The sequence below is a fragment of the Lontra canadensis genome, unplaced genomic scaffold, assembly GCF_010015895.1.
Source record: "Lontra canadensis isolate GAN:19392208 unplaced genomic scaffold, GSC_riverotter_1.0 scaffold110, whole genome shotgun sequence".
Taxonomy (NCBI): Eukaryota; Metazoa; Chordata; class Mammalia; order Carnivora; family Mustelidae; genus Lontra; species Lontra canadensis.
In genome coordinates this window covers 1,614,499-1,622,780 of record NW_022631104.1, presented here as the reverse complement: position 1 = coordinate 1,622,780, position 8,282 = coordinate 1,614,499, and the positions used below count along the sequence as shown (strand labels likewise).

The 8,282-nt window shown below is 67.5% G+C and overlaps 3 protein-coding genes across 4 annotated transcripts in view; 2 read left to right on the top strand and 1 right to left on the bottom strand.

Annotated features, from left to right (window-relative positions):
* The window catches only part of MINK1 (misshapen like kinase 1), a 42,177-nt gene extending 41,221 nt beyond the window's left edge, over positions 1–956 (top strand). The window contains 1 exon segment of the mRNA XM_032840046.1: positions 135–956. Coding sequence (XP_032695937.1) covers positions 135–218 — 84 coding nt within the window. The 3' untranslated portion in view covers positions 219–956.
* A 492-nt stretch (positions 957–1,448) lies between these two features.
* Positions 1,449–5,409, bottom strand: CHRNE (cholinergic receptor nicotinic epsilon subunit). The gene is made up of 12 exons (XM_032840047.1): positions 5,364–5,409; positions 5,004–5,146; positions 4,868–4,912; positions 4,649–4,758; positions 4,383–4,538; positions 4,186–4,286; positions 3,676–3,876; positions 3,487–3,601; positions 2,181–2,295; positions 1,903–2,089; positions 1,705–1,811; positions 1,449–1,607 (listed from the first exon to the last, which is right to left on the bottom strand). The coding sequence occupies exons 1-12, from the start codon at positions 5,407–5,409 to the stop codon at positions 1,458–1,460; spliced, it is 1,476 nt and encodes a 491-aa protein (XP_032695938.1). The 3' UTR covers positions 1,449–1,457.
* On the top strand, positions 2,290–3,378 carry CUNH17orf107 (chromosome unknown C17orf107 homolog). Of its 2 annotated transcripts, XM_032840050.1 has the most exons (4): positions 2,290–2,479; positions 2,573–2,773; positions 2,889–3,173; positions 3,264–3,378. In XM_032840050.1, the coding sequence occupies exons 1-4, from the start codon at positions 2,390–2,392 to the stop codon at positions 3,360–3,362; spliced, it is 675 nt and encodes a 224-aa protein (XP_032695941.1). In that variant the 5' UTR covers positions 2,290–2,389; the 3' UTR covers positions 3,363–3,378. The 2 variants fall into 2 exon arrangements, with proteins under 2 accessions (XP_032695941.1, XP_032695940.1); XM_032840049.1 differs by having other exon boundaries at positions 2,290–2,773.
* Positions 5,410–8,282: the final 2,873 nt, after the last annotated feature.

Sequence of the window (8,282 nt, the reverse complement as noted above, 5' to 3'; positions counted from 1 at the left end):
GGGGGGGGGGGGGGGGGGGGGGGGGGGCTAAGACTAAATTCTGCAGTTTCCAGCTCTCCCCCTCTCGCTGCGGCTCACAGTTAGTCCCGACCACCCCCTGGCCCCCATCCCTCCTAACCTCTCCAACCCTGCAGGTGTTCTTCGCCTCCGTCCGCTCTGGGGGCAGCAGCCAGGTTTACTTCATGACGCTGAACCGGAACTGCATCATGAACTGGTGACGGGACAGCCGCCCCCGCAGCCGGACCCCCCAGGCCGCCCTCCTTTCCCCTCCCTGGGCTTTTGCTTTTGACTGGTTTGATTCACTGGAGCCTGCTGGGAACGTGACCTCTGACCCCTGATGCTTTTGTGATCACGTGACCATCCTGTTTCCCCCCCCCCCCAGTTCATTCTCTCCCCAAAACTGTGCCTGTCCCAATTCCAGGGAGAGGCACGGCTTCCCCTTACCAGGAATCTAGAGGGCCGAGCCCCACCCCCCTTTTCTCCACTTCCGAGGAGAGTGCTCCGGGCGGGCACCCGTACCCCACTGCTGCTGACCGGGCAGGGCCCTGGGCCCCTTCATTTGCACGTCAGGGGAGCCGGCTCCCCCCTTGAATGTACCAGACCCTGGGGGGGGTCACTGGGCCCTAGGTTTCAGGGGGGTCGCCCGCCACTCCAGGGGCAGGGACCATTTCCTCATTTTCTGAAAGCACTTTAATGATTCCCCTCCCCCCAAACCCCAGGGAATGGAGGGGGGACCCCGCCAGCCAAAACATTTCCCCCTTTCCAACCCCTTTTCTTTCTAGCCTCTGTCCTTCCCTGGTGGAGGGAGGGAGTGGGGAGCTCTCGCTCCCCCCTGCACCCCCTTGCTTGCCTCTGTATATAGTGTGAGCAGCAAGTAGCCCTGCCCCGTCCCCCCTCAATGTAGTGGCCTTGGATATTCCGTTTGTTAATAAAGACAATTCAACCAGCTCCTACCATCCAGGGCCCCTGTCTTCTCTCCCAGTCCCGGAAACCAGCCCGGCTAAGCCAGCAGGCCTGGGACGAGGGGGCGGCCCAGGGGGCCTTAGCCCTATGGCCTTTGGGGCATGTGAGCCCTGCGCGCTCCCCGGAGGTGGCACACGGCTTCCAGGTTCCAGCCGCCTCCAGGGCCGTCCTGCCGTTTTCTGCCGATAAAGGCAGCAGCTCCCAGGGCTGGAAAGAGGGTCACGAGGGCCTAGGCTCTGAGAAACACTGGGGGGTCGACAAGGCTGGATGCAGGAGTGGCGAGTGGTTTCCGGAGGACCGTGCTCTGCCCCCGACCCCGGCGGGGCAGACCTCCACAGGTGCGCGCACTCAGCCACACGAGCCCGCGCACAGCCGGGGAAGTTGGCACAGCGCCGATTTATTGCGGCAGCGAGCACAGGACCGCACCGCAGCAGGAGCCCGCAGCGGGTCTTTCAAAATCAGTTTCCTCCAGAAGCCACTGCGGGGGTCGCCGTCTACATGCACGGCGGGTAGGGCAGATCGGGCACTCGGTTCAAGTAGCCCCCGAGGAAGATGAGGCTGGACCCCACGCCGAAGAGCACCAGGGCGGCCCAGAAGCAGACGTTGTCCAGGGCCTTCCCCATGCGCACCCAGTCGGACACCTCCTGGGGAGGGGCGGACACGAGCTGCGTCTCCCGCGGCGCCAGGGACTGGGGGCCTCCAGGCCACCACCCCCCACCCCCACCCCGGGGCCTGTCCCACCTCGCCGGAGGCCTCCTGGTCCCGCGTGCTCTCGGCCACGAAGTTCACGGCGTCCACGCAGCAGCGGACCTCGGGGGCGGCGGCGCCCAGGCTCTGGCAGAGGGCAGCTGGTGGGGCGTCCGGGAGGGAGGGGAGGGGAGGGTCAGCGGGGAGCCCACCCCGCCACACGCGCCCGCCAGCGCGCTCCCCTCCGCTCACCGGTCCAGACCCCGTGCCGGTGCCTCTGCCCCTCAAACACGAGCTCGCTCCGCGGCTTTTTCAGTATCAGCTCCTCGGCCCGGAGCAGCAGGCCCACGGACGAAGCCCGCCTCGGCTGTGAGGTGGCCGGGGGAGCCTCGGGGGGTGCGCCCGAACCCAGGAGGCGGGGTAGCAGCTCCAGCAGGACCTGGCGGAGGGGCGGGTTGAGCTCGAGGTCCCGCCCACCGGGCCGCCGGCCCCGCCCACCCGGGCCTCGCCCCCGCCCACCCGGCGCTTACGTGGCGCAGCCGAGGGGACATGGTGTGCGTAGTGGGCGTCCGCAGGGACACGTTGAGTACGATGACGCAGTTCATGACGATGACCGTGGCAACCACCATGACGAAGATGAGGTACCTGCGGAGCCCGCCGCGCTTGACCTCACAAACGACCCTCCCGGCCCGCGGGCTGCTCCTCCCCGGCGGGCCCAGACGGCGCGCGCGCGGCCCCGATGCCCCCCTTTCCGCCGGCGGCCATGGAGGTGACCCCCAGCTCGCTGGAAACCCTGCTGTGGGTCTACCACTTCCATAGCTCCACGGAGGTGAGGCTCCGCCGGCGGCCCCACCCGGGGCGGGCGCCCCCGGGAGCTCCGCCCGGTGACCCGCCGGCGCCGCCGCCCCCGCTCCTTGCCCAGGTGGCCCTGCAGCCCCCGCTCCTGTCCTCCCTGGAACTCTCCGTGGCCGCAGCCCACGAGTATCTGGAGCAGAGTTTCCGGGAGCTCGAGTCCCTCCAGCTGCGGGAGCCGCAGGGGCCGCCCGCCCCGAAGCCCACCCTGGGGCTGGTGCTGAGAGAGGCCGCGGCCAGCGTCGTGAGCTTCGGCGCCACCTTGTTCGAGGTGGGGCGCGGGGGCTGCCGAGGGGCGGGGAGGCGGCGTGGAAGCGGCGGGGAAGGGGCGGGAAGCGGCGGCAGAGGCCCCTGCGCCCCCGCCAACTCCCGCACCCCTACCGCAGATCTCAGCCCTGTGGCTGCAGCAGGAGGTGCGGCGACTGGACGGCGACGCCGGCAGCCCGAGCCCGGGCCCGGCCCCAGGCGCCGGGGACCCGGGCGGAGCACTGGCCCGGGTAGCCCAGGCGGCGGGGCAGGGGGCTCGGCGAGCGGGGGCTGCGGCGGGCGCGGCGGCACGCCTGGCGCTGCAGGGGGCGTGGCTGTGCCTGTGCGGGCAGGGCCTGCAGGGCTCCGCCTCCCTCCTGCCGCCGTGGGGGCGCCCGCTGGGCCTCGGGGCGGCCGGGGGACGGGTGAGTTCAGGACCCGGAGGGGGGAGGAGGAGCCGGGGGCCGGGGGCGGCGGAGCTGGCGGGGGGCACTGAGCCGGCCCGCCCCCGGCAGAGATACTCAGGGGACCTCAAGGTGGCGTCCAGCAGCAGCGCGGAGGACGGGGGACCTGAGAACCCGCCGCCGTCCCAGCCCCGCCCCACGCTCGAATAAAGCCCAGGCGGGCCCGGACGGCCGAGCGGCTCCGGGTGTCTCGCGGCCGTAGCCCCGCCCCAGGCTCGCCTGGCCCCGCCCCGCGGCCCCGCCCGCACACGTGGGTCCCGCGCCGCGCCGTCACCTGCCCAGCATCGGGACGCTCAGCGACGTCTCGGGGATCTTCTGCGCGATCAGGAACAGGAAGACGGTCTGGGCCAGCAGGACGTTGATGGACACCGTGCACTTCTGGCCGCCGGCTGGAGGGAGCGCCCGGTGAGGCAGGCCCCGCCGCCAGCCGCGCGCCCGGGGTCGGGCCCCCGCCGCCCCTTACCCTGCGCCGGCAGGAAGTAGGCGAGCAGCACCAGGCCCGATATGAGCACGCAGGGCACGATGATGTTGATGACGTAGAAGAGCGGCTTCCGGCGGATGATGAGCGTGTAGATGACGTCGACCACACCCGGGCCGCCCGCGGAGGCGCCGTTGGGGCGGCGGATCAGCCCGGGGCAGAAGTCGATGGCCCACTCGCCGTTCTCTGCGGTGGGGGCGGGGGCGCGGTCAGCCGGCGCGGGCCGCACACCTGGCCGTAACACCTGGGGCTGCGGGCGTTGGGGAGGTGGCCGGCCCGCCCCGACTGGTGGGGTCTCGGGTGATCTGGGCCGTCGGGGCGAAGGCGGTTCCGGCGGAAGGGGGCGGTCCCGCGCCACCATGGACAGTGCTTTCGGTGGAGGGGCAAGGTTAAGATCAGCTGCCCGGCCTCCATGGCCTGGGGCCACCGCCCTCGGCGGGTCCCCACCGCAGACCGCGTCTAGGGGCGGGTTTTCGGAGCAGGAGGAGGCCTCACCCGTGTAGGCCTCGGTGTCGATGTCGATCTTGCTGATGGTCTCGCCCTCGTCATCCACTGCGAAGACGAAGTTCACCTCTTCTGCATTGTAGGTCTGCGAGCTGCGGAGCCAGGGCCAGCGCGTCCGTGCCGCCCCCCGCCCCCGCCCCGTCCCATCATCACACCCCCCGCCCCCGCCTCTGAGCAGCTCGCCCCACCGGAAGATGAGCGAGCAGTTCTGCCAGTCGAAGGGGAAGTAGGTGACCTCCACGGCGCAGGTGCTGCGGTAGATGGCGGGGGGCAGCCAGCTCACGTAGCCGCCCTCGTAGATCAGCACGTTGGCGTCGTAGGCCACGCCGAACTGGCCGTCAATGCTGGGGACCCCGAGAGAGCCGGCGTCGGCCAGGCTGCCACCCCCCTGCCCTCCCAGCAAGCCCAGCCCGGCCCCCAGGCCCGGGCTTCCACCGAACGGAACGATGCTCACTTGTTTTCCAGCACAATCTCTGGGAGCCAGACGAGTTCTGAAGGGACCCGCAGGGTCTCCACGCCCCCAAAATCATCCTTGCTGTAGTTGAGTCGGTAATCCTGCCAGTCCTAAGGAGTGAGGATGGTCGCACAGGTGCCCTGTATTTCCCACCTTGTGCCCGCCAGGAGTTTGGGGGAGGGGGTCGAGACCTGCTGCTGCCCCCCAGAGCTGACTCACGATTCCGATCCAGACGCTGGTGGTCAGGGTCTCCTCTTTCTCGTTCTGCAGAAACGAGCGGGTCAGGACGGTTGAAGTGGGAGTCCAGAGCCAGGAGTGGAATTCCAGGCTCCAGGGTGGGGGTGGGGTGTCTTACAAGGGAGATGAGGTTGGTCAGGGTGACCTTGAGGGTGATGGTGACCGTCTCTTCAGGCTCCTTCACGGGCCGGCACTCGGGGTCGTAGTTGTCGAAGAGATGGTGGTAAAGACGCAGCTCCTCGTTCTCCGCCTCACAGGCACCTGGGGAGGGGTCCAGCCGTGGGCTCGCTGCAGACCAGGGGCTGGGGGGCTCTCTGCTGCCCCCGGGTCTGCACGGGGCTCTGCTGTGAGTGTGCCCCTGAAGCTGTGTCCTTGGCCCGCCTCCTGAGCCCGCCACCGAGCCCCCTTCTCCGTCTCTTGTCTTGGCCCGTCCCTGGGCATCCCTACCCCTGTGCGCGGGACGGAACCCCGGCTGTACCCAGGAGCTGCAGGAGGAGCAGCACGCCCAGCAGAGCCCCTGCCATCCCGTCTGGTCCTCGGGGTTATTCTGAGCTCGGGCAGGCTTCAGGGGGGCAGGCTGTGGTGTGGTGGGAGGGAGGGCGGGCGGGGGTGTTAGTTCCGGGCTGGGTTAGGGGACTGTCACCTAATCCTCTTCCCGCAGCCAGAGACCTCTTGGCCGCTCCCAGTGGCAGCTGCCCTGTCCTGGCATCCTTTGCCTGCTGTTTGGCAGCAGACCGGACCCTTTTAAGCTGGGGAGCAAGCCGGGGGCAGGTGCAGGTCCTCGAAGAGCACCTGGAACCGCAAGCTTGGCAGTGGGGGATGGGTAGCCCTGCTCTGAACAAGCGCCGGTGTCCCTGGAGAAGCTGCCCAGTGCAGGTGACCTCCCGAGCGGCCTCTCACTCACGTGATACACGTTTCCACCCCCCACCCCCCACCCAGCCAGAGTCACAGCAGTGCTGGCAAAGTCCCCACAAAGACCTGGTAGTAAGACAGGCGCCCGCAGGGGAGCACTTGGCAGGAACGGGCCACCTGGCAGGGTGACCCTGCGGCACCAGGGCCTGCCGCCCCCCCGCAACCTGAATCCCAGGTGCGCCCACCCGCAGCCCCTTGAGCCCACGCCTGCTTCTGGCCTCCCTGCTGCCGCCTTGTGGCCGCGCCTGGGAACGCCGGCTTCCCGCCCCAAGCGCCCTTGAACTGACGTTTTCATCTTAAAGGCTCCTTAGAGGACTCTAATCGATCATCTGAGGTACTTGCTTAAAATCCTAATTCCTAAGCTCCAACCCCAAAGAGCCCTGAGTTAGGGGGATGCCAGGAATCTTGTGTGTTTAAGAAGCTCTCCGGACTCACGGATGCCGTGGGAGGCGCTGAGCTCTGCACCTTCTGTCCCCCGTCGGCCGTGTCCTCACACGAATCTGGGAAGCTGGGCACTGCCGTCCCAAAGGTGCCAAACAGGGCCCCGGTCAGGTCCGCAGCCGCCCGAGCAGGCGGGCGGTGAAGCGGGAGACGGAGCGATTTGTTTCACCGACTGTGCGCACCTGTGTTCCCGTTACACTGCACCAAACCTGTCCTTTTGGGGTGTCCTTTCTCGGCCTGTGAGGTCCCTCATCCTCGCGCCCGGGCCACAAGCAAGGACCCCAAAGGCCAGAGGGTCCGTGCGGCTTGTCCATTTCCCACAAGTCCTTGAAGCCAGTCCTTCCACGCTCTCCATTCTGGCCCGGCAGAGCGGACCTGTTGTGTCCCGCTCACCTCCGTGCGCGCTGGCAGGTCTCCTGGCTCTGGTTGGGGCTGGTGCCTGTTTCGTGGCCCCCATGTCAGGGCCTGGGCAAGGGCTGCAACAGATGCAGAGATTTACCGGACGTGAATGCACCCTCCAAGGTCCCTGTGCTCGCCCGGCCACTCGGGTTCTAGAGCAGCCTTCGGGGACAGCAGCGCTGACAAGGGTTGCTGAGTCGCCGGGTCACTTGGCCTCCGTGTGTTACCAGAAGCGGCTCTGCAGGCCAGGTGTGTGGTGGGCTTCTGTGACGGCTGGACAGACGGGACCCAGGTCAGAGGCCAGGGCAGCTCTGGGGACCCATGCGCCGCTCCCGCTTTCCCACCCGGCTCTGCTCCGTGCTGCTCCGGCTCCTGACCAACCTGACTTTTCTCTCTCCTCTGTAAGCCCCTCTGGGGCGAGGGCTCAGCTTTCTGGTGGCGGCAGCCGCCCTCCTCAGGGGCAAAGTTTGGTCCTTGATTCCACTGACCCACCTCACCCCGGCCTGACACCCTGGGGCCGCAGGTGCAGCGGGGAGCAGGCGCGAGCATGGGGTTGGCCTGAGACTGTCCTGGGTGGGCACGGAGAGGAGCGGGTTCGCTCAGAACGACGACAGCCCAAGGCAGCAAGCTTCCTACGCAGTGTGGGGTCAGGCACCTGACGGGGGCCTGGGCTTTGTGTTTTTGTGGTGTTTGGGTTTTTTAAGATTTTATTTGAGAGAGAAAGCACGGAGGGGGAGTGAGAGGGAGAAGCAGGCTCCCCGTGGAGCAGGGAGCCCGATGCGGGGCTTGATCCCAGGGCCCTGAGGCCACGATCTGTGCCGAAGGCAGACGCCTCACCGACTGAGCCACCCAGGCGTCCGGCTTTGTGTTTCTCTCGTGAGCACCCCACAAAATAGTCTTCCCGGGGATGCCTTGACCTCCAGGCTGGACCCAGAGATCTCGGCCTAACAGGCAGCTACTCCCTTCGCCAACTCAGAGCAGTGGCCGCCTCCCACCCCCACCACAGCTGGGCATTCTCAGCCATGGGTCCCCTCACAGTCGAGACACCCGAGGCCGGTCTGATGAGACTCCCCCGCATGCAGCAGGAAGAGCCCCCTTCCTTCTGTCAACAGGGAGAGTGGGGTCAGCCAGAGCTGTGTCTAGCCAGCCCTGTTTCCTACACCGTCCCCCTCGCTAGCATCCATGTTCTCTGGTCACCGAGAGCTTGCTGGTTTACTGTGTTCGGGGCACAAAGCCCAGAGCCGTGCACATCAGAGGCACTTGACAAACTGAACAGGTAAGTCGTGCACATGAAGGAACATCTTCCCAGCATTGTCCCTTCTTTTCCCGCCAGGGGACCCCAGAAGACTGACCAGGTACTCAGAGACGCCTGGCCTCTGGCCAGGGTTGACGGGTCCAGGGGAGGATGCTGGCCCAAGCCCGGCCCGAGGAAGTCCATCCCTGACGATGTCCAGCAACGGTTCAGGAAGGGGGTGTGCTCTGCTGGGAGTGGGGGCACAGGACCGCACACTTCCATGGGGAGAGACATGACGCACCAGGACACAGACGACAGAGGGCCTCTGGCCTCCCCAGCCCTGGCCAGCTGCACTGGCTGTCCCCCGCAGGCTGGTTGGCTTGCATTTCTTTGAACGAGTCACCTCCCCAG

Coding starts and splice junctions, on each gene's coding strand:
- CHRNE (XM_032840047.1), bottom strand. CDS start 5,409: ATGGCAGGGGCTCTGCTGGGCGTGCTGCTCCTCCTGCAGCTCCTGG. Junction 2,296..3,486: donor AGCGTCCCGATGCTGGGCAG/GTGACGGCGCGG, acceptor CGGGCTCCGCAG/GTACCTCATCTTCGTCATGG. Junction 1,608..1,704: donor ACCAGGAGGCCTCCGGCGAG/GTGGGACAGGCC, acceptor GCCCCTCCCCAG/GAGGTGTCCGACTGGGTGCG.
- CUNH17orf107 (XM_032840049.1), top strand. CDS start 2,390: ATGCCCCCCTTTCCGCCGGCGGCCATGGAGGTGACCCCCAGCTCGCTG. Junction 2,774..2,888: donor TCGGCGCCACCTTGTTCGAG/GTGGGGCGCGGG, acceptor CCCCTACCGCAG/ATCTCAGCCCTGTGGCTGCA. Junction 3,174..3,263: donor TCGGGGCGGCCGGGGGACGG/GTGAGTTCAGGA, acceptor CGCCCCCGGCAG/AGATACTCAGGGGACCTCAA.